The sequence below is a fragment of the Microcebus murinus genome, chromosome 13 (assembly GCF_040939455.1).
Source record: "Microcebus murinus isolate Inina chromosome 13, M.murinus_Inina_mat1.0, whole genome shotgun sequence".
Taxonomy (NCBI): Eukaryota; Metazoa; Chordata; class Mammalia; order Primates; family Cheirogaleidae; genus Microcebus; species Microcebus murinus.
In genome coordinates this window covers 64,754,655-64,779,923 of record NC_134116.1, presented here as the reverse complement: position 1 = coordinate 64,779,923, position 25,269 = coordinate 64,754,655, and the positions used below count along the sequence as shown (strand labels likewise).

The 25,269-nt window shown below is 33.9% G+C and overlaps 2 protein-coding genes across 3 annotated transcripts in view; one reads left to right on the top strand and one right to left on the bottom strand.

Annotated features, from left to right (window-relative positions):
• Positions 1-25,269, top strand: part of RB1 (RB transcriptional corepressor 1) — a 128,062-nt gene that overhangs the window by 76,366 nt on the left and 26,427 nt on the right. The gene's annotated exons all lie outside the window — the stretch shown is intronic.
• Positions 264-2,539, bottom strand: LPAR6 (lysophosphatidic acid receptor 6). The gene has a single exon (XM_012737276.2). It carries the CDS (start codon positions 1,568-1,570, stop codon positions 527-529), a length of 1,044 nt encoding a protein of 347 aa, XP_012592730.1. The 5' UTR covers positions 1,571-2,539; the 3' UTR covers positions 264-526.

The following is a 25,269-nucleotide window of genomic DNA, read 5'->3' as shown; positions in this document are numbered from 1 at the left end:
TTTGTTTTTTTTAAAATACTCTAAAAATGTTTTATTTCAACTTTACTTTCTCATTTTTTGTAGTTTAAGAAACATGATTAGTAGTTTTAATTCAAAATTAAATAAAAATGAGATATATGCTTAAGTAAAAATATTAGTTACTTATAAGTAAATCATTTAGTGTAAAAATTTAGTAAGTTAAATCATTTAATATAAAAAGGAATTAATTGACAGTACAAATAGTCACTGCTTGATTTAAATCATAGTCACTTTTAGACATTGAATAACGTTTTAAGAGATTTTTTTAATGAAGAAGGAAAAAGTCAAAATGGCTCAGAAAAATAAAGTGGAGTGTATACAAGAATAGTATATATTTTAATGCTTACACTGAATACAAATTTTCTTTATACTAAAAATTTTTAAATGTCCACGTGTTAATTTTCTTTTGGAGGTGGAGAAATAGTTTGTCCAAGGAGACACTCCTCAGGGTTGAAGGAACTTGAAAGTTCTGTCCCAGTGAAGTCCCAGTGGTTTTATTTCAGGCAGCTTATATTGTAGATTCATTGTCAAATATCTTATTTTTTAAGGCCTGTAGATTGTGTTGAATAAAATTCTCTGTATTTTGAACTTCAGAGAATCTGGAGTCACTCCTCCTAACAGACCAGTTTTTCATTTTTATTGAATTCTGAATTGTGTCCGATGTAAAGTAGTAAACTATAGGATCAAAACAACAGTTTGAAACAGCAATGCAGAGAGTGATTGGGTACGTTGTCCTTACTGCTGCCACTACTGAGCAATTAACAAACGTTTGTGTTCTCATAAGAGAATATAAAATAAGATTGATATTGTAAGGCACAAAACAGAAACAGAATATGACCAAATGAACAAAAATCATTTTTAAAACCTTAGTTTTGCTTATTTTGCTTCTACTTAATGTAACAGGTTTATTTAAAGTTCTTAGCACCATACTAGAACAAGTTACATTTAAAATTAGGGGAATAAAAAATCCCACTACTTCGATAAAAATTACAATCCTTGAGAGATATGTTTTCCACGTGGCATCTGGGAAATTTTCAAAGCAGGCTTCTGAAGAGGTATTACTGTTACCCAGAGAGTGGGTAGACTGAAAAAAAACTGCTGGTGCACTACCTCCCATTACAGTTAACCACACAGCAATGCAAACAATCTTTGCATTTCTTTTGGTTCTTAGAGTCTTTGACTTAAATGGGTAGACAATGGCCAGAAATCTATCCACACTAATACAGGTTAAGAACAGAATGCTTCCATACATGTTGGTATAAAACAGCATCACAGAAATTTTACAAAGTAAATCTCCAAACGGCCAATTTCGTGTTGCAAAGTAAAAAATCCTGAAGGGTAAGGTAAAAACAAAAAGTAAGTCTGACATTGCCAAGTTAATCATGTACGTTGTAGTTTCATTTCGCACTTTGAGGGTGCAGATGAAAATGTATATGGCAACACAATTGGATATTAACCCAAGCACAAACACCATGCTGAACATGCACCCATACAAAGTGTATTTAAAGGAGTCATCATAGTGGCATTGGGTGCTGGTACTGCTTACCATCATAAAGGCACGTCCAGTTTTCAGTGTGGAAATCCTTTTGTCAGCTACAGTCTCTTTCGGTATTCAGATTGTGACCACAGTAGCCTCCAACTTATTTGCAAATTATGGATCTTTGAGTGGTTTTATGAATATTTCCTTTTTCTCAGGAATCTCCAAAGGAAACATGAAATTTGTTGTTGTAAAGTTTCCACTTGGTTCTTCAAAAGGAAACTATTCTCATTTTGTAGTCTCCAGAAAATCCATGAATCCAGGGTTTAGTTAACTGATGAACAACTTTTAAAAAATGCAGTCAGTGAAGCCAACCCATAGGATTATAAATGTAAAGAGAAGCTGCGTTCCTGTGGCAGAAGTAAAACAACTCGTCTCATATACTTGTGTTTCAGTAGTCAAGATGAATATTCCAAAGTTCAATTTGCTTAATGCTCCTCCGGAATGTTTAAGCTTGAGTTATCAAGCTTATTTCGCTTTTCAGTGCAGAGTTTCCAAGACTTAAACATTCCCAATTTGTCGTCTTTTACTTCTTGCTCCTTTTAAATGAAGTTTTCTGATTTGATTTTCTTGCAGTGGATCCCAGGTGGTGGTAAGCAGAAGTCTTTTAAAGTTTCCGAAATAAATTCCCGAGCATGTTAACTCTTGCTGGAGTGAGGCCTTTTCCTCAGTTGCCAGCTGTATTGTGAGACGGGCTTTCTCTGAAGTGAAAAAGAAAGGCTTGCTAGATTTGTAATATGACATCACAGGAAGAAGAGGCTGGGTTTGGACAAAGAAAGGTTTCAGCCCAGTTTGTTTGCAGTTCCTTTAATCTGATAATGTGTCTGCTGGGAATATACCTAGGAGGCTTGCAAATGGTCGCCGACTGTTTAGCTGAGCCAGCCGGCAGCCCATTAACTCTTTTTGTGCGGAAATGCTTTCTTGGGTGCTGGCAACCTCTCAGAGTTGTTTTTGTTTTGTTTTATTTTGGTAGTAATAATTGAAAGCAAAAAAAAAAAAAAAATCAGTGTTAAACCTGTTTTTCTCTCATTTGAATGCCTTTGTGTTTGGGGTGTGACTTTTTAAAGAAATAAAATGTATGTGGGTATGTTATTTATAAATTGAAATTGTTAATGATATCTTAATATAGCATTTTAAAGAACTGTTTAATGACTGTGAAAAAGACTTTTAACCTTTAGGTATGAAAAGAATTTGACTGACAGACCAATGGTAGTTCTGCTACTCTTGGCTTCTGTTTTTCCTATTTACTCCTCAAAATTTAATTTAATTTAATTGATATGATTTTGAGTAGTTCTTATCCTGAGTCTCTTTAGCTTTTGATTTTCTAACATTTTCTAACATTCTTTTCTCTTTCCTATTAAATTGAATTAATATTTTAGAGCTGTTTCCATTTTTAAAGTACCCCTCTTACCAAAGAATAAATGCAAGAATGTTTTAACCATTAACAGCATCAATGTTTTAATGGTGTTAATCTTACTTTTTCCCAGGAATTTAAACACAAAAGGAAGTTGCATCTTTTTAAACAAAATGATGAATTTTTTCCCCTCTTAAATTGATTGAAATGAGTTTTGGACAATAAAAGTTCTGCTACTTGGCTAAATTCATAATTTTATTTTCACCACCAGCAGTACCCACTCTTCCCAAGCTCTTTCCTTAACACCCCTTAATATGACATTGACTATATATTGGAATATATTTCAGATTTTGTCTTCATTTAAAAGGCTCTGAGTGATTTCTCTATATATTTATGTTTAAAGTGTGGTCATATTTTAAAGTCCCCAAAATCAGAAGAAGAAAATATATGTAGGGTGAGAGTAGATGTTATTTCCTCAGGGATTAAGGATAGCACAGCCTCTGAGATAAATGTTTTTCTTGTTTTAAACTACCATTTTTTGAGAAAAGGCTAGATCCAGTTGTGTTTTACTTTATTATTTTCTACTTAAAAATTGTTTTTCTAAGGGGAAAAGTTTCCAATGTTATTATTTTTTAATTTGGTTCAGTTTGGGCTGAAAGTCTTCCTTTTGGGTATAATTAAGGAATTTAAGAGCAATTTATATTTCCCTCATAAATTACTTAGCTAATTTAAAACTAACATGTTACAGTAATGTATTACTATTTTGTACTACGTCTCATACTCAGCAACTTTTGTTGTTGTTAACAAATTCTAATATATTTCTATTGTTTTGACTAGGAAATTTATCTTAAATGACAAGCAAAACAGATGAATGTTATTTACAACCAATAAACTTAAAACTTTGAAGGGCTAAGTTTCTTTATATCACATTTGGTATGGAAAAAAGGTATTTGTGTGCTCAGAAGGCTGATAAGAAACTTTGAGCAGTAATGAAAAAATGAGTGGTTAATAAGCTTGTATTTTCATTGGAGAAAAGTTTTCTGTTAACAGTTATTTAGAAAAGCATAAAATCTTAGTAATCTACTTTCAAATTGAATCTCCTCTTTAGTCATCTTTAAATAATGAAATATATACAGGTGTAAGCCCTGCCCTTGACTACTTTTACTTTCATTTTGAATGTGGAATTTTCTTAAAGAAGATGTATTAATTCTTTATTGGAATATTCTTGCACATATTGTTGTCAGTCACTTGACTTATTACTCATTTAACTGTTGGTCCGTAGTTTTTTCATGTTTGAATTATTGGTGCTTAAAAATGCATAGATCACTATTTGTTGAATTAAGCTTTTCCTTATTATCAGTATATTAGTAAATGTTTGTAGCAATATTTAAACAATTCTTGATCCTGAGTAGATTCTTACATGTTTGCTGATGAGTGAATCATACCAATAAACTTTAATTTTGTTGCAAGTAATTTCTACTGAGAAAGAGCAGTAGCAGAGGAGTTGTCTGTTTCAAGATGAAGAAGATAATTGAATGTAGATTCTTTGAGATATTTAATTTGACTTCCAATTAAGTAACCATAGTGACATTAGGTACTTTGAAAAATCCTTAGGTTAGGATGTGAAAAATATAAACTAAGTACTTAACGAAGAGAGTTAAGTGAATCCAGGGGATCAGTTATATTTAATAGATGTTTTTGCACTTGATAGACTCAAATTTATTTTTATGTGAGATCTATACACTTCTGGAAATTAAGTCTGGGAATCAATTTATTTCTTATATGGATGGGGAGAGGGAAATAAGAAAAGCCAGAGCTGGACAGAAGTTAAAGTGGTAAAGACAAATCTTATTCTGGACTATTGTAATAGTGGACATATAAACTGATTTAAAATATAGTGTACATATATAACTAATTTGAAATATAGTGAATCTCTTCAGTTTTCAAATTTTAATTACATCAAGAAACCAGGTAAATAACCAGCTAGCCTATAAAGTAGATCTGTTTTATCACTAAAGTAATGGTATAAATCATTTAGTTGTGTAACTAGTTTTTTATCAGTTTGAGAGAGTGTATTTTGTTAGTTAACTATTTAAAATTTAACTGTTTGAGTGATTTCTGAGTTCTTTACTAAATGCTCCTGCGACTGTGGCTTTGAGGGGGCAGGAAACCTGACTTATCCATGCCTGATTCAAAATAGGCTCATAATAATGTTTGTTGAAGAAATAAACCTTTACTGAACACTGATTATAAATAAGTAATGTATAAAGTCAGTTCCTCAGCCATTCTTCCTTTTTATTCTTTTTCATACTGGTTATTTCTGGCATTGATAGTAATATCAGTTTTATCTTGCCCCTTCAACTTCCTTCTCACTGTCACCTTTTTGGATAAACCCAGTTACTCTTATCTCTATGATTGTCATAATGTCTTATCTGTCTCCCCATTTCTAGTCCTACCCTCTTTCAAGTTCCCTCTCCCAGGCTATAAAATCAAGATCTTAATGAATGAATCCACTAATTATTAATTTATTTTCTTCTTGCTTCCAAAAAGAATTTCAAACAAATTATAATTTTTGAAGTGAGCATACTGTCAAAACTGACAGAACTAAACATTTAAGATTTTAGCATTTTATGAAATGTACATTATACCTTACTAAAAAGGTTTAAGAAGCAAGTCAGTGTGGAAGAGTTAATTTAAAATATGAGAAAGGTAAGGAAAAACATTAGTCATATTTATTACTCTGAAATTTATTCATTTTGAATGCAATAAATGTTTGCAAAAAACAAAAAAGGATCTTAAATTTTGTGGTTCTGGGAAATTGTGGTTCTAAGAAAACATATTATTTGTTAGTAGATTAATAAATTATATATGGTAATTTGGTTTAATGCTATGATAAATTTGACAGTGTAGTTCAAAGGATCTTCACCTAGAGCTCTTGAAATCTCTGAAACCCCTGTTGCATACATTTTTCCCCCTGGGGGCCTGGTTGCATAGCTTTTATGGGGTTCTCAAACAGCACTGTAACTGAAAACAGATAAGAAACACAGATCTCAAGAAATGAAGGATTAGCAAATCCTGCAGGCTATTCCCCTGAAGTATCTGGAAATATCTCTGAAATATTTTGAAAGTTTTTCACTATGGACAGACTACAAGAAATCTAGACTGTTAGTAGATAGTGTAGATTCTTTATGAATGAAATAAAGAATTGTGTATGTAGGCACTAAAATTTAAATTTATAATTAAAAAAAAAATTAGTGTGAAAGTGTTGTGTAAAGTGCACCAGGCAGAGAATCCGGGAAGCTTGATATGCTATCACTTGACCATTCTAGGATTCCGATTCCTTTGCTGTAAAAAGAAGGGAGCTGGATTGCACAAAGGTCCCTTGCTGCTTCTATATCTGATCTGATTCTTTGAATATTTTGAATGTTTAAACTGCCAGATTGGAGTTTTTCACTCTTAGGTACAACAAATCAAGGAGTCACTTTTCATTCTTTAAGGATATCTGATTTGAAACCAGGTTGTGCAAGAAATATTCTCTGCTTAAGCCAAGAATCTCATAATACCAGAAGAATTTTTAACTATTTTGCTATACTATAAATATTAAATATTTTTTTAAAAGCCTTTCCTTTATATTTCTATAGCATACGGTGTTTCCCCGAAAATAAGACCTACCCATAAAATAAGCCCTAGCAGGATTTCTAAGCATCTGCCCAATCTAAACTCTACCCTGAAAATAAGACCTAGTGATGGGCGTGGCTACACAGCATATCTGCACAACCCATGCATTTTGTCACAGAGCGGTAGAGAAGATGAGCAACCCTTCTCATCTGCCCCATGAGAGCTGTATTGCTCCACATTAGAGATTGGGGCCAATGGTTCTAAAGGAAATAGAGTGGCAAGAAATTCAGGATGGAATTCCAGAAGATGATATTCCAGAAGAAGATGACTTAACTATATTTGAATAAATGTAGATTGTTGTACCGTACTTAAATAACACATCCGCTGAAAATAAGCCCTAGGGTGTTTTCTTGAGGAAAAATAAATATAAGACCCTGTCTTATTTTCGGGGAAACACGGTGCTCCTTTAAAAGACCTTTCTTTTCCAAAATAATATATCATGCTATTTTACTATAAAATTGATCAAAGAGGAATTCTTTAAAATCTTAAAATATTTTCTTATTAAAAGTTCGGAGGCTGGCCAGTTGTGGCAGCTCATGGCTGTAATCCTAGCACTATGGGAGGCCAAAGTGGGAGGCTTGCTTGAGGCCAGGAGTTTAGAACCAGCCTGGGCAACATGGTGAGAACCCCATCTCTACAAAAAATTTTTTTAAAAATTAGCTTAGCATGGTGGTGCATGCCTGTAGACCCAGCTACCTGGGAGGCTGTCCTAAGAGGAGTGCTTGAGCCCAGGAATTTGAGGTTGCAGTAAGTTATGGTCATGCCACTGTCCTCCAGCCTGGACAACAGCGAGAACCTGTTTCAAAAAAAAAAAAAGAAAACCAATTTTTTTTTTGAAGACTATAATTGAAGTTGTACATAAAATAATATTGAGAATAAGGCATGTGCAAAAAAATTGGATGAGACAGTAGGTGAAACTTAAACAGAAATAAATTTGTTCAAGTTCATAAGAAAAGTATGGAACAGTGATGTTTTTAAATGTAAGAAAAATTATTCTAAATTTATTTTATTCATGCCAATGCTGCAAATGTTTGCCATGGTAAGATGCAACTCTTTGAGGGTCCTTTTCCATCTCTAATTTACACTTGTGAAAAAAGCAATTTTGGGTTCTTTTGACACTCATTATGATAAATTTTCTGTTTAGTTTAGAAATGAACAAACCTTTTTCAATTTGAGAACTGAACATCTATAATTTATGTTGACATAACACTTATTTTCTACAAAAAGATCTTTTAGCCTAAGAGGAAAATTTATTAAATTCTGACAAATTTATTATTATCATAAGTATTGATATCATTTAAAGGTGATCTACCTTCTTGTCATTATTGCAAACAATACTTTATGTTACTTTTCACTAAAGTGTGAGTCATTTACGCAAGTTCAACAAGTTGAACCAGCGTTAGGTGGGTGTAGAAGAGGAAAGATTTAAAGGGTGATGAATGATGATTATAGCAAAGTAAAAGTAGATGGGAATGATGGTTAAAGCAGGTTCAAGTAATTAGGATAAAGGAGCTTAAGAGGAGTGGGAATGTTATTGTGGTGTAACATTTAAAACTTGAGTAAGCATATTTATCTCTGCCTTTGCTAGAGTTGTGCCTTCTCATGTTTTTTCCTATCTCTGCCTGCTACCCCTCCCTCATCTCCACCTCTTAAAGTCCTATAACATTTTTCTGGGGAATCCTCTCAATGTCATCAATTCCTTTTCTCTACTACCACAGTGCGTAATTTGCCTTTCTTTTAAGACACATTCATGTAATTCAATTAAGATTTAAAAAACAAATAATTGCAATACAAAATATAATAATAGATATTTGTACAGCATAGAGATGAGTCTACCAACAGTAGAGGGCCTCTCTTGAGGAGATAATGTCTAATGAAGGCTAGCCTTTACAGTTAGCCCTTTGCACTCGGATGTCGAGTGTGACTCGACACGGTTAGCAAAAATTATAGAGATTACAATTACTCTTTGAATGTATCAATAATTTGAAATATAAAAAAATCCAAATAAGTTTGTATGAAAAGAAACTCCAGTTTTTTATTCTACTGCCACGCTTTGTAAAATCTGGGGTATTTAAAAAATTAAATCCCAAGTAGAATATAGGAATTGAGAAAAAAGCGAGTGAGTGCGAAGGATTAAAGAAAAATTTCAAATTTCAGGTCTTGAAGGCTGGAGCTGTTCCTGGTAATAATGTCCTAGTGTAGCCCCATTAGTATAGTCATGTTACTTTTCTCAGTGGAAAACACAGAAAATTATTTGAGTGACTAATTTCTTCATTCCCTCAAGGATGCTACATAACCTAGTCCTATTCTAAATTCCTAGAAGAGAAATTAATTCTTCACATACATCTTACAATTTGAAGCCTAAAGGTGTAATTTGGTCATAAAATCTTAGATGAGAAAGGTTAGGTGGGTTGTAGTTTTCAAAAGATCTTCACCTACTTTAGAAGCAGCAAGGTGTAGAGAAAAAGACCAATCTGAAGTGACCTGGATGCTAGTCCCTGCTACTAAAAATTAATTTGAAAAAGCTGGGCGTGGTGGTGCATGCCTGTAGTCACAGTTACTTGGGAGCCTGAGGCAGGAGCCTAGGATAGGAGTTCGAGTCCAGCCTGGGCAACACAGCGAGACCCTATCTCTGTTATATATTTGTGAAAGAAGAATATTAAATTAGATTTCTAGAATTGTTTTCAGCCCTTAGCTTTATACCTAATTTAATCTTCATACCAATTTTGAATGACAGAAAGAACATATATTATTATTAATTTATTTTGAGACAGAGTTCCACTTTGTTGCCTGGCTAGAGTGCCATGATGTCAGCCTAGCTCACATCAACCTCAAACTCCTGGGCTGCAATCCTTCTGCCTCAGCCTTCCAAGTAGCTGCAACTAGAGGCATGCACCACCATGCCCAGCTGATTTTTTTCTATATATTTTTAGCTGTACAAGTAATTTCTTTCTATTTTTAGTAGAGACAGGGTCTCACTCTTGCTCAGGCTGGTCTTGAACTCCTGATCTCAAACGATTCACCCACCTCAGCCTCCCAGAGTCCTAGAATTACAGGTGTGAGCCACCACACCTGGCCAGAACATATATTATTGTTTCCATTTTACAGATCAAGAAACTGAAATTCAGAGTTGTGACTTGCCTAGGATTAAATGACAAAGAATGATAAAGCCAGTAGTAGAAACTGGGTCCTCACTAAAAAAATTCCTTATATGTATGTGTCAAATGAAAGAATTCCTTATACATACATACATATATATATATATATATATTTGTCAAATGAAAGAATATATATATTTGTCAAATGAAAGAATACAAATCAATGAGTGCTTGTATAAAGGGATAGTAGAAAGCACTGTGATCTTGAAATCCAAAATCCTTGATTTCTAAATTTTGACTTTACCATAGGCCCAGTCTGCCTTGAACTTTAGAATGGATATAACATGCTTTTTTGACCTTATGGATGGTTTTCAGAACAAAATTAAATGAAAATACATTTTGAATGTAAAATTTTAAAAAGATACTATTATAGATGAAGTAGGCTATAATCTCTTAATTTTACAGAGATAAAGGTAAGTTGTAAGAAGACATGGAACAATAAGATTCTTTTTTGTTTTCTTAACCAAATAGAATGCCTATGCTTTAAGTATGCCAGAATAAAGGTGGACACATTTAGTATACCTTTTTAGCACTGATAATGCACAGCAGATTTTAATATTCAAATAGACACAGTCTTTGCTTATAAAACCATATGTCTTTCTGAGTTGGTTTGTGTAGTAATGAACACATTGTATTAGTCTTCATACCCTCTAATGTTGGAGCTAGCATTAGATCTAGAACTTAACAATACAAGCCTGCCTTACACCCATTATAACTTGCTATTCACTACATAGTTTAGCTCTTCTTTCAGTCACTCAAATACAACTGAGGATACTGAAACTGTTAACCATAGCTGATTATTACCAGCACTGGAACTAGAATCCTACTTTTCTTGACTTCTAGTCAGGTTTTCCCAGTGTAACACGTAGCTTCCAATTTTTCTGTTTTTTCTTTTCTTTTTGTGAGAGAGAAAGTCTCACTTTATTGCCTAGTTTATAGTGCAGTGGACCAATCATAGCTTACTGCAGCCTTGAATTCCTGCATTTAAACGATCCTCCTGCTTCAGCCTCCTGAGTAGCTGGTACTACAGGTGTGTACCACCACACCCAGCTAATTGTTTTATTTTCTATGGAGATGGGGTCTTGCTATGATGCCCAGGCTGGTCTTGAATCCTGGACTCAAGCGATCCTCTACTGTTGGTCTCCTGAAATACTGGGATTACAGGTATAAGCCACCACACCTGGCCTCTTTTTTTTCTTAGTGACGTAAAATAGGAAACTTGGTTCATAGCTTAGGGAAATATTAAGCAAAGAATAATATTGTTTTTATATGTATATATAACCTATATAAAGATGACATTTTGAAACACTAAATTCTAACATATGGCAGCAATTTAACTTAAGTTTTCTCTTTCTAGAGATTAAAATAGTATAACAACCATGCTTCGTTTTTAGCTTCATCTTTATTAAAAATCATTTGAATTTTATATAGTACTGTGTCAACTTTTATACAAAGGAAGGAAATATCTCTGCTTCTTTTAAGTAATTGGAACAAGGGTTTTCTGTGCTTAGTAAATTTAACATCTTCCAGCATAGTTTATTACTAGAAATCCAGGTAGACAGGTAATCAATAAATAATCAATTATACAGTTGGTCATGTGGTGATAGTTCTCTGAAGGAAAATAATTTAGGAGGAGAAAGAAGGTTGGCTCTTACTGTTCAGAAGGCTTTGCTATTAGAGGGTATCTGAACAGATACTTGAAAGAAACTGAAGGAATGAATCATGAGGCTGTCTCAGGGAATTAACTAATTGATCAACATCTTTAAAAGGCCTTCTTTCCCCAATTTATCTTTCCAGCCAGACCTCCCAAAAATTCACTCACCAACTTTTTATCCCCAAGATTTTCATGGCAATTTGAGATTTCTAAATAGTGCTTCAACTTGATAAAATTTTGTGTGTCTACTTAATTTTTGTTTTGCATGACACCTCATAAACTAGGAATGTTTGTTTTGTTTTATTTTTGGCTACTGGACAGTGTTCTCCAAACTAAATACTTCTAAGAGAGTAGCTGTCTTTAATTAAAAAGAGCCCCAAGTCAATAGCTTCATTTCAAGTCAAATCCCACCCTGACTTCTGTTCTCACTATTCAGTGATTAGGTCCATGTCTTTTACTCTTTGATGCTTTGGTTAGTACCCTGTTATCTCAAGAGCTGACCTTTCTTCTCCTGAATTTAATTCCCTTGATAGCAGGGAAATCTGACATCCTGTATCACTTTTTCCTTGACTTCTGTCAATTATCTGTCCTACCTATGCTTGAATGAGTATCCACGATTTTAAAGGTACTCATATCCCACTTATCTTTTCTCTATGATAAAGTGGTATCCTAATTTTGGATCCACTTTCAGATTCTGTCCTTGAAAGAGCCAAATCTTGGCCTTTCTCCTGTGTTCTGACACATGTTCATTACGCAACCCTACTGGGCTACCTAGAATCATAACTTAGCCTTTCTCTGACCCAGCTCTACTACTTTCTAAGCATATATGACATCATTTCATGAGGTTTTTTTTTTTTCCCCCCTAGGAATAAATTTTTAATTTATAATGTAGGAGAGATATTACTGTTAAGGCTCTTAAAAAGCAACAATAAGAGAAATAAAATTAGAAGGAAAAAAGGTAACATAACCCAACAAAAATAGCCCTAATAAATCCAGGCTTAATTTCAGACTTTGCTAATATGCTTACATAGTTAAAAACAGAGAATACTATCTTTAAGATTTAGAAGGGAACTGCTTTTTCTTTTTATGTGCTCTCAGATAAAAACAGTTCCTACTATATCTTATAAACTATATTACCATAAATTTCTCAAAGTGATTTTAACTACTATACATTATAAACAATATGAGAAATGAATAAGTCAATTTCTGACATGAATGTACATATAAACTACTAAAGCCTCAGTACTATTATGACATATCTAAAATGTAACCTGTTAGGAATCGATTCATTTCTTTTAGACTTTAATCTTTTTTTAAAAAAATACATATATGCTTTTCTGTTTATAAAGTATACTTAGGTAAATTTAGAACAAAGGAAATGTACTTTGATGTTTTAAAACATTTAGAATCATTTAGATGTACCTCTAAACTTTAAAACAATCTTTGGTCAGAAGCAGTAAAATTCTTATCTAAGATGCATACTGTCTGAAGGAGAGAGTTGGGATTCTGCTGTCTTGCTTTGTAATCCAGAGAGGGTTTTTCAGGGCTTTTTCCTTCAAAGTACCTGCTGGAGTTGAATCTAGCAAAAATTTTTGCCCAGAGAATTTCTGCCACTAAGTAAGCCTTGACTGGATATGCCACATAGGATAGATTGTGTTTAAATTAAACCATTTTAAATTACTAGTCAGAAACACTATCAAATCCTATGACCAAATCATAATTCTTATTTGATAAAACTGTTGCGTTTTACTGTTAACAAAAGTGCAATTTTTCCCTTAGTAGGTATGCACTGCATTGTAAAACAACGATGTCCTTTGATATCAGCCAAACTAGAGAAATGAGTAGTTTGGCTTATTCAGATTTATTCCATTCATCATCTTTGAGTTAGTTTCTTCTTAAGGAAGAGCACATCTTACAACTTTTGTCTTTTTGACCTCAATATTTATTTAAAGGTTATAAGAAAATATGTTCTTAAAATCTTGATAATTAGAAGAAATAATCTCTTGAATAATAATAGTTTTGTATTTTATCACATTATAAGTTAAAACTTTAAAGTTCTTAAATTCTTCTTCCATGAATCTGTTTTGGGGTTCAGTCTTGATAATGAAAAGGGAAGTTTTCTTTTTCTTAAGTTGTAGATTAATAGGTTAACATTTTAAATCAATAATCCATTTTGAGTTTATTTTTGTACAAGGTTTGAGATTTAGATTGAGGTTCTTTCTTTTTTCTTGGCCTGTGGATGTTCAATTGTTCTAGCACCATTTGTTTAAAGGCTATCCTTTTTCTATTGATTTGCTTTTTCACCTTTGTTAAAAGGGAACAAAAGATAGATGGGACAAATAGATACAGGATTTAAATCAACCATATTAATAATTTCGTTAAATGTAAATGTTCTAAGCAGCCCAATTTGGAGGCAAAATTGTCAGCATGGATAAAAAACAAGGTTCAACTCTATGCTACCTACAAGAGACCTATTTTAAATATACAGATACAAATATATTAAAAGAAAAGAAATTAATCAAAAGATTAGGTGCCTGGATGGAACTGAGCATAACTGAGGATAATTCTAAGATTTGTACTATGGGAAATTACATGGTCTTGATAACACAATTTACTCAAGAAGATATTGAAGAACTAACTCATAGCTGATTGGTGATGAAGGTAATGAGTTCATATTAATGTTTGAACTTGTATCTGAGATGTTGAGATATCCATGTGGAGATCTTTAGTATCCAGTTGGAAATGTGGATCTGGAACTTGAAAGCATGGTTTTAGTCAGAAACACAGACTTAGGAGTAATATAGATATAAAGCTGTGATAGTGGCTCAGCCAGCATATATATTGGCAAGAGGATCCAGAGTAATACCAACTGTAAAGGACCAGTGAAATAAAATGGGAAAGATCTGTCAGCAAGCTCAAGGCTTGCCAAAAATTTTCTATTTTCTATTCTAGTTTCCTTTTTCAAGACAAAACAGTCTCAGAATTTGCCTTAGGATAGTACAAAAACATTTCCTGTATTGGAGGTCCAATAATATTCCTTAAAATACCCAGAAAACAATAGCAATTCCTGCCTTTCACTTCTCCTATTGTTAATTTTTCTACTAGCACTAGAAACCTGTACTTACTTGGATAATCAGAATCTTTTTTTAGGAACAACTTAACTTGATAGCCTTGCAATCCTTTACTCTCTGGACAAGTTCATGCTTGCTTTAGAATTGTATATTAATTACAAAAAATCATGTTGAAGAGACATATAGCTTCTACTTTTTCTATCAGTGTTATTTATTCAGTGGAATTTATACTAGTCTTGCTGACAGTGAGAGTCTGGTTTCCTTCACAAGATTAAGTAGCAAAACAGAGTAAAGTGTTGTACTGACAGCAGTTATGCTGACAGTTAATGTGAGTAGATAATTAATGACATGAGCCAGCTTGCCTGAGTCCAAAAGAAAACTACTGCCTGAGTCCTAGATGGAAACAATGCTACAGAAAGACATACATATATTTTACTTTCAAAAGTTACATATTCCATTAAATTTTTTTTTTTTTTACAGTTTAAAAAAATCAATCACAATATTAGTTATCTGTTAGCAACTTGAAGCAACTAACATTTATTATCTCACAATTTCTGAAGATCAGGAATCTGGGAGTGGCTTTGCTGTGTAGTTTTGACTCAGAGTTTCTAATGAAAGATCCTTAAGTTGTCAACCAAAAGCTGCAGTGGATTTATGGCTTTACTGGGGCTGGAGAATCTACTTCCATGATCACTCACATGGTTGTTGGCGGGCGTCAGTTCTTTACCAGCTGATGGCCATAGGATTCATTTCTTTGCCATGTGGGCCTCTCCACAGGGCTGCCCACTTCATGGCAGCTGCTTCCTCTTTGGGAGGGAGAGAGAGAGAATGGGAGAGAGAGATAAAATGAGAGAGAGAGAGAAAGAGAAAGAACCCATGATGGAAACTGCAGGTTTTTAATAAACGAATCTCCGAAGTGACATGCCATCACTTCTGCCCTATGCTATTGGCCACACAGACTAACCCTGGTATAATTTAGGAGTGGTCTACACCAGGGTGTAAATACCAGTGTCAGGGAATATTGGGTTGATCTCGGAGGCTGACTGCCACAGTTGTCATTTAGTGTCAATTAGAAAGCAAATTATATCATTACTTTTCTTGTTTGTGCTTTGCACAAACCTGTGATATAGCTATGTTGTATGTTAACATTCTAGAAATATTTACTGAGTATCCATTATATGCTAGACACTGGAATTTTAAGAGCATTCTCAAAGTCCCATGTGGACTCAGTTAGTCACCTGGTTGAAGTCTTTCAATAAGTTTATCTCTTTCTATTTCCTTGCTGTGCAATTTATATTTTAGCTTTATGTAGTTGATAATTTCTGTCTCAAGGGTTTATGTGCCAGGTGCCATTCTAAGCACTTCGCATTTGTCATCTCATTTAATTGTCAAAACAACTCTAAGGAAGTATTGTTTTTCTTATTTTATAAATGAGCTTCTGAACCCTCTATTTCTCTTATTTTTATTTAAAATAACTTCTCTTCTTCCTTTAGGATTCAACTCAAGCATAACCTCTTCCAAGAAGTTTTCTCTAATGCATCTAATCTGGATTAGATGTTCCTCTCTTGATTTACTTACTTATCTGTTTTCTTCATTAGACTATAAACTGTAGCATAAGAATTAAAAACAATGGCTCTGAAATAAATAGCTTGAGGCCATTTCCTGGATCCACTTTTTACTAACTGTGACTGGGTAATTTACTCTTAGCCTACCTTTCTTTACTTGTAAAATGGCATTAAAAAAATAGTACCTTCTTCCTAGAGTTTGTTTTGAGAATGAAGTAATATAAGTAATGTGCTTTGTGCTATGCCTGGCATTCAGTAAATGTTATCTATAAAGTCTTCGAGGGCAATTTTCACAACAACCCTATGTTGTAGGTACTATTATTTTTGTGTGTGTGTTCTGCTAAACACAAAGCTTTGCAATGTAGGTAATATTATTAATGTGATATTTCTCCCAGCATCTCTAGATGAATGGATGAGTGATTGGATGATATTGGAGTGGTGGAGAGTGGAGCTAATTGTAGGGCTGGACAACTACATGGTTAAAAGCATAAAAATAGGCAAAGAAAGAATGAAAGAGAAAATGAGCAAAGGAATATGTCTTTTCATCCTAGTGTACTAGCTAACAGCACAAGTTCTGGAAACAGGTAGACATGGATTTGAATCACTGCTCCATTAATTATTAGCCATATAACATGGGACAAATTTCCAAACTTCTATGCTTCAGGTTCTTTTTCTATAAATTGGAGATACCTACTTTATCGACTTCTTATGAGGATTAAATATGATAATTTATGTAATATATTTAGCATAGAACCTGGCATGTGGATGCTCAATAAACATTAACTAGTACTATTATTAAATTGAAAGACTCATTTTGGTAGTGAGGGAAATAAAATAGAATGACTAATAATAGGATTATGGTAATGACTTTGAATCATTAATCATAGTTATCAAAATTAGGCACTCTAGAAAGATCATGGTTGTTATTGTTCCTTATTGTACTGTATCCTCACTGGCCAATAAAAATTTTTGCCTAGTAGGTCTGAGGCAAAGTTAAAAATTAATCCTCATAAACTAAAGTTAATGAAATATTTCTAATAGTCTGCCTTCTTACCCTATCATCACTTTAGCCCAAATGCTGGGAAAAGAACCAAAAGTCTTCTGCCAGCTATTGACTGTGTTATGATTTAGGGAATTTCCAAGTTTCATAATAGAGACTATACTTTTTACATCTGACAGACCTCAAATTTGCCTGGGTTATTAGTATTCTCTAGAAAGTAGAATTTGGGGACCAGTTGAAGGGAGGCATTTGAAACCTGAAAAGATAAGAAATGAAGCTGTTACAACAATAATGCTATTTAAGAAAGAGGAGTGGGCTGGTGAGGTGGCTCACACTTATAGTCCCAGTACTTTGGGAGGCCTAAGCGGGAAGATTGCTTGAGGCCAGGTTTCAAGACCAGCTTAGGCAACATAGCAAGATCTCGTCTCCACAAGAAATAAAAAAAATTAGGTACTTGGGAGGCCGAGATGGAAGGATAGCTTCCAGGAATTCAAGATTGCAGTGAGCTATGATTGCTGCCAGTATATTCTGCCACTGCACTCTAGCCTGGGTAACAGAGGGAGACCCTATCTCCAAAAAAAGAAGAAGAAGAAAAAGGAAAGACTAGTGGGTCACTTTTCAGAAATTTTTATCAGAATTAGAGAAATACAGTTACTAGTTCTTAAGAAGGTAGTGGAGGAGATATATAGATAAAAGGTGGCAGGGATAGAGTGGGAGGGAGATTTCTAATGTAGATGAGCATTTTGAAAATGTAGATGTTTTCCCTTTCTGGTGTATCAAAATCTTGAGCAGTAAGGGGAAACCCTGCATGTGTGTTGAATTAAGCTTCTTTGGGGACTCGGATATATGCTGCACTCTAAATAAATTACATGTCAGAAAGGAGGAGTTTACATTATAAAATAAAATGAAAATTAAAATCAAATGTTCTAGATAATGCTTTCCCTGGGACAGAAGTGGTTAGAAGTTGGGAGGTAACTTTAGATATGTTCTGTTAGGCAAAGATGAGAGAAGCTGGAGGTGATGAAGACATCTTTCTTTTATGTACAATTTTGCTGAGGTTGGGCTCTTATTAATTTTTGTCTACTTAAGAGCTAATACATATTTCCTTTAACTTTTATTTAAATGTTTGTTGTTATTCATATGCATAACCTGATGGGAGCATGATCCAAAGTTTAATTTCTTTGGTTAAAATTTAGTGTTTTGGCTTCATATATATGTATGTGTGTATATATATATAAAGCCTAAGTTAAGGTGATCTGCTTTGCCTTTCTTCCACTGTGCCAAAGAATTTGTGTTCAAGGACCAGACTCAATATTAATTCTGTGATTTTGTTTTAACTAAGAAGAATCATTATTTAAAATTGTAATTGCACTCATAAATACAGGATTCCTTTATTAAAGGTTAAAAAAAGGGATATCTTTTATACTTCATTTTTTAAAAAAATTAACATATTAATAAATAGAAAAATGAAAGGAGATTAAAAAACAAGTTCAACACGTAATTATCCTAGAAAGCAGTTGCAAACTTATGATTTTAAACTCTCATCTTTATTGCTAAGAAAGAAATGTCCTATATTGTAATATTCAAGGTTTACTTACAATTATTAATAAAAAGTGGGGAAATAAAAAGAATCCTGCAGACATTCTAAGCATGACCTAGGTCATTGACAGTCTAGGCTTGAAATTAATCATTAGATTTTCTGAACTCCTATTATAGTGTCTTAGTCTGTTCTGCCTACTATAACAAAATACCATAGACTAGGTAGCTTATGAACAACAGAAATGTATTTCTCACGGTTCTGGAAGCTGGGACACCCAAGATCAAGGTGTCAGCAGGTTCAGTGTCTGGTGAGGGTCTATTTTATGCCTTGCAGATGGTGTCTTCTCTCTGTGTCCTCACAAAGTCAAAGGGGCAAGGCAGCTCTCTGGGGCCTCTTTTATAAAGGTACTAATAATTCCTTTCATGAGGGATGTGATAAAACTAAATTGTGCCTGGAGAACCTTATATTGCTTTTACATGTCAAATCTGTATTGTACCAATATCTGGCCAATCTTTGATTGTAAGGCTCTAGAGCAAGAATGCACCAGGGGTTTCCAAAGCCAGAACAAGTATAGAAATAGTAACATATGCATATCAACAAAAATCACTTGCTAGGAACCTGAGCCCAGCCAATAACCTTATTCCTCCTATCTCAGATCTAGTTTACTTTCATCATTTGAAACTTCTAAGGATTATAAAATTCTGGGAACTTGGAGTAGGTCCACCTAGAAGTAGAAGCAACAAAGCCCAAGACCAGTGAAATCCTTTAGTAATGTTAGCTTAATTTTCTAAGTTTGTTTTATTTTTTTAAAAACAAAACTTACCATGTTCAATTACTAAACGATTTTTAACACAAAACTTTGGCACTATGAATAGATTACATATGACACAATATTTACTATCATGGAATAATATATATGGGTAAAGGGTACTAGTTAAATTTCCATAGAGAAAAACCTGGTGATTTTGATTCTCTGGTATAGAGGCCCTAGTTAAGAGGCAGGACTCATTTGAGGAAAGTGACTTTAATTGTGATCAGTCATAGGGATATAATTTGTTTTTAACTCTTTTACAAATCTTAGTCATCAACATTATTAACAGATAATTTGATGCCTCCTCACCTCAGCAGTGTAAGCATATTTACTCCTGACCTTGAAACTTTAATTTGCTCTTTTTGTGATTTTCCATTCAGTCATAGCCCTCTTTTGCTTCAGAATTTGGCAAAGCATCCTTGACTTTCATCATATTCAGACACATGGTAAGAAACACCCAGCTGAATGTGGTCTAGATCAACTGACCTAAGACACATGCGAAATAATACATAACTTGTTTCAAGCCACTGAGTCTGGTGGTGGTTGTTACAGTCAATGGGCAAATATAATACTTCCCCTTAAGAACTTTCCTATTCCTCTTTTAATGTCTGTTTCTCACACTGTATTAGTTCCCTTTATAGTATTGATTCTTCCTAAAGTATGAATTTTTATCCATTTTACACATATACCTTGTAGGAATTTTCGTCTCATCCTTTCAGTTAGAATAAGATCTTTTCCTTGAATTAGGAAGGTAACTTTCCCTGAGTACTTAGGGAAAATTCTACAAAGAAGCTTCAACAGATTTTATAATGACTGTTAGAAGGAAGGCAGACCCTCAGTGGATACACCTGCTATGGCCATAGAAGGTAGTACTGATGACAGGGGACTTTTGACTACGGTAATGCTTCATTCAGATGAGTGGCTATTTTAGTTTAATTGCATGAATTGTGTCATCTCCCTTGGAGCTGCCTCCCAGAGCTGGCGTCTCAGCAATCCTCAACTAAACCTTGACCCAATTTTAGAAATCTTGGCTCATTTTGAGTTAGGAATTTCTTTCTTTAACTAATATTTAAAAATTAACAGAACAAATATAAAATGTATTGTGTGTATTATATTTTTGAAAAAACATTTAAAAAATACCCAATACCACAAACTAATTTCATTTAAAATAAAAAAAATAAAAATTTTTGAAATAGGACCTACTCAAATTGATATACCTTTCATTTTCTCTGAGAATTTTGACCAAGATATAAATTTAGAAAGTATATTTTCAAAGATTTTTAGGGACAAAGTTGTTTGAAGTGTTTATGTATATAAAATTGTGTGTCATTAAACTAACATTAAGTTTTTAAGTTCTTAAAAATATCTGCTCAGTCTCTATAATTTAACAAAGTGATTGCTCTTTGGAAAGACTTTTTTTTTTTTTTTTGAGACAGAATCTCACTCTGTCACCCCAGCCAAAGTGCAGTGGTACGATCATAGCTCATTGCAACCTTATACTGCTGGGCTCAAGAGTTTCTCCTTCCTCAGCCTTCTGAGTAGCTAGGACTATAGGCTCATGCCACCATGCCCAGCCAATTAAAAAAAATTTTTTTTATAGAGACAGAGTCTCACTATGTTGCCCAGGCTGGTTTCATGCTCCTGGCCTGCAGTGATTCTCCCGCCTTAGCCTCCCAAAGGGCTGGGATTACAGACATGAGCCACTGCACCCAGCCTAAAAGAAAAACTTCTAAAAAATTGCTCTAATCACTTTTATTGAAAATCTAATTGGAACTTTGGGCCTGTGTTTCTTAATGTCTTAAGTTTGATCTGGTTATAAAAATTATCAGCATTGTCAAAATACTCATAGTTCATCATTTTGTTGGGGAGGGTATTTATTATACCAGATGGTTACCCTGGAGGGTAAAATAATATTTTATACAAGTTCTTTTTATTTGGTAAATTATGTAATTATGTTAAGCAAATATTGCAGAAGTTGGAGATGGTCATCTCTGATTATATAAGATTGCTTTCTGTTATTTTCTGCTAGAAGAATGATTATCAAGAACATTTGGCTTTATTAAACAGTTTGTAATGCTATGTATGATTAGCCTTGGTAAAATTAGTTTATATGCTTGTTTTATTGCTGCTTTTTATTATGCTAAAGATTAATGAAAGATTAAAGTATAGTCATAATGGGTAAGAGCTTAGATTATGGGGCCTCAGTAAATTCAAATCCTGTTTTGCCTCCTATTCACCTTAGTTTCCCTATCTGTAAAATGGAGATAGTAATTCCTACATCATGGGGTTTTGGTAAAATTTAAATGCACACACAGAAGAAATATTTATGAAATGGCAACAAATATTGTTAATAACAGATGTTAATGCGATTTCAGTAAATAGACAAAGGTTTGGATAAAGCTAAAAAATAATAGTTAAATTAATAAAATGTTTTTAATAAAAAGTCAAATATTCTAATACTTTAATTAGTTCTAGGAAGCTTTTTATTTGTTCTTTTTAAAATAGTTTGAGTTTTGGTTTTTATGTTTATAAACCTCAAATGTTATTATTTCACATTCAGAAAATATTAATATTTCTAGTGTATTCAGTCATAATGTAGCTATTTCTGACCCATAAAATGAATAATAACACTTAATTCACAGATTTATTTGAGGATTAAATGAGATAATACATTTGAATAAAACCTTTGTAACTGAAAGTATTTTAATTCTTATCTAAGTAAACCATGAAAGTAATAGACATATCATTCTATTTTGTCAGGTTTTGTTTGTTTGTTTGTTTGTTTTAGAGATGGGGTCTTGCTCTGTCTGTCACTCAGGCTAGAGTGCAATGGCCCAATCTTAGCTCACAGCAGCGTGGAACTCCTGGGCTCAAGCCATCCTCTCACTTCGATCTCCTAAGTAGCTGGGATTACAAGCTTGAGCCACCACACCTGGCTTGTATATCTTTAGCTAATTTAGCATTCAGTGCCCAAAAGGATAAATTTCATACCAGGACTGTACAAATGAGCATGAATGCCTCCTTAAACTTTTCATCCTAGGCACCTCCTTTGCCATACCGTAGTCCTGGCCCTATTTTATATTGCTTGTAGAAATTTTTTTCTCTTGAAATTTTGTTGATGACGTACTACTGCTGAAATAAAAGTAGACTAGAATATATTGATAATTTTATATTTTCATTTTTGCTTATTGTGAAGTTAAAGACTTAAGTAAATTAAGTAAATAGTAGAGTTTCCTTTTTTTTTAGTTTCACAGATTAGCAAACAGAGTTAACTCTTGAGTTGTATACATCCAGCTCCAAAGTTATTTGCTGTCACGGGACCTGCCTTCAGACACACTAGAGTTAGGAAGTTAGAAATTTGTAGAAAATTGGGTCACTTGTAGCAGAGCTAAGGCAATGTGGATTGTGGTGAGCCCTACAATCACCTAGACTACTTTCCTCAAAGCAACACAGTTATTCAGTAAATATTTTTAGAACCCCATGTCTGTGCTATGTGCTAGGCATGTAATAGGGAGCAAGACACAATTGAACTAATTATCTCTATATTAGTAATTTATGACAAGAAAAATCTTTATCCTAAAATATAGTTTTTATTGTAATAGGTTTCCCATTTCTCTTAAAATATTCAAACTTTTTAGCATAGTTTTTAAGATTCCGTGTAATCAGGAAACTACCTATTTTTAACCTTTTTTTCTAGCAACCTCTCCACCACTGCAACACCACTGTGCTTTAGTCCCAGTGGTCTCTTTCATTTCTTAAAAGAACACCAGTTTCTTAGCCCATGATCTCTCATCTTTTGGGAGACCTCTGCCCCTGCTCCTCTCAAGGCAAAGCCGCCTCCTTACCTTTCAAGACTCAGTATCTGCGTTACCTTCGCAGATTGGTCTTTCTTTAACCCACCCCATCTACCTGGGTCTCCCTCTTTATTATTCATGAGAGAACTCTGTTCTTTAATAGCATTTTCTGATTTTGTCATCACATACTTATTTCCTTGTGTGTTTATTATCTGCCTCTTCCCATTAGACTGTAAACACCATGTGGGTAGGAACCATCCCTGTATTTGCTCAACCCTGGACCCAGAGCCTGGTATATCCTAGGTATTCAATAAATGTTTGATGTTGAGCATTTGATGATGTTTCACAGATAAAAATAATTTTCATTTGTATTCCAGGTTGTCTAAAATACTCCATTGCTTTCTGCTGTACTTTACTTCAAAAAAAAAGGTCTTTGGAATAATAGGCATTTTGAAACTGAAACAGTTACATGCTTATACTTTCTTTATGGCTAAAGTGCACATACTATGTTTGACTCATATTTAAGGAAAAAAATCATGGAGAAAGGAGTAGATTAAAAATATTTTATTTTTAAAGGACTTAATGTATACATAACTAAAACACTTCTATTTTTAATCTTATCCTCACTTTATAAAAGGTAGAGTAAACCTCAAAACTTTGAACACTTTAACCTCTTACTTCATTCATTTATTCAACAAATGTTTACTGAGCCCCTACTGTTTAAAACTGCCTGGCACACATTGGGGATACTGTTGTAAGATAGGCAAAGGCATGTCTTCTTGCTTCATGCATGCTAGTAAGAGACACAGTTAATAAGCAAGTAAACAAATGAATTCGTGGCATAATCTCAAGTAGTGATCAGTGCTATGAAGAAAATAGAGCAGAGTTAAGAGTAGCAAATATGTGGGAATTATGGCTGTCTTAGACAAGATGTCCAGAGAAGGCCATGCTTAGGAGGTGCTCTTTGAGGAGATATGTGAATAATAGAGTGGGGTTGAGTCATGGAAGCTCTGGTGAAAGAGCATTCCAGACGGAGGAAACAGCAATCACAAACAGGAAGACAGGAAGACTCATGCCACATTCATGGAAGAGAAAGATGACCAGTATGGCCAGAGTAAGAAGAGTGGTAGAGAGTGAGGTCTGAGCGGTGGCAAGGGGCTAGACCTCATGTAGTGTTTTGTAAACCAAGATAAAGTGTTTGGATTTATTCTAAATGTGATAGGAAGCCATTGGAGGGTTTTGAGTATGGAGGTGTATGTAGGGAGTAACTTATTAGCTCTGTTGAGGAGAGCTGGGAGGCAGCAAGAGTAGAAGTATGGAATCTAGTTTGTAGGATGCTTTGGCAGTAGTATAGACAAGAGATAATAATGGCTTAAACTCTAACGGCTATTGGTAATGAAAAGAAGTTAGACTTGGAACATATTTTGAATTTAGGGACAGCATGACTTGCCTGGTGGCTTAGATAATAAGAGTGTGAGGGAAAGAATTATTGAAGATAACTCCTTGGTTGTTTGCCTTGGGCAACTGGATATAAGGAGTGATTTATTGCTATGGGAAAAGACTGAGGAAAAGCAGGATATTTTCCGGGGGATAGTAGAGGATGATTTGAGTTTATTTTATACACAGACATCAAGTGAAGATGTTGAGTAAGGTAGAAGAGGACAAATGCTTCCAAAATAATCCTTCAAAGCTATCAGTATGTGACAGTTGGAGGATCATTTACCTTTATGTCCATACTTCCTAGCTTAGGGTCTGATATAGAGTAGATACAAGTGCTAGGTTGATGGATGGATAACTAGGCATACATACATACATTTGAACAAACACAGTGTCCTTTGTATAATGGAATTTATAGGTACAAATAAGAATCACAACCATAATAATATCAAATATTTACATAGCACACTCTGTGCCAAGCACTGTTCCTAATGCTTAACATGTATTACTTCAATTCCCATGACACTATGATTTAAATTACTATTATTATCATTAGTATCTCTGCTCTACATTTGAGAAAAGTGAATCTTAATGAAATTAAGCAACTGGTCCAAGGGCGTGTAGGAAAGAGGCCAAGATTTGAACCCCTGTC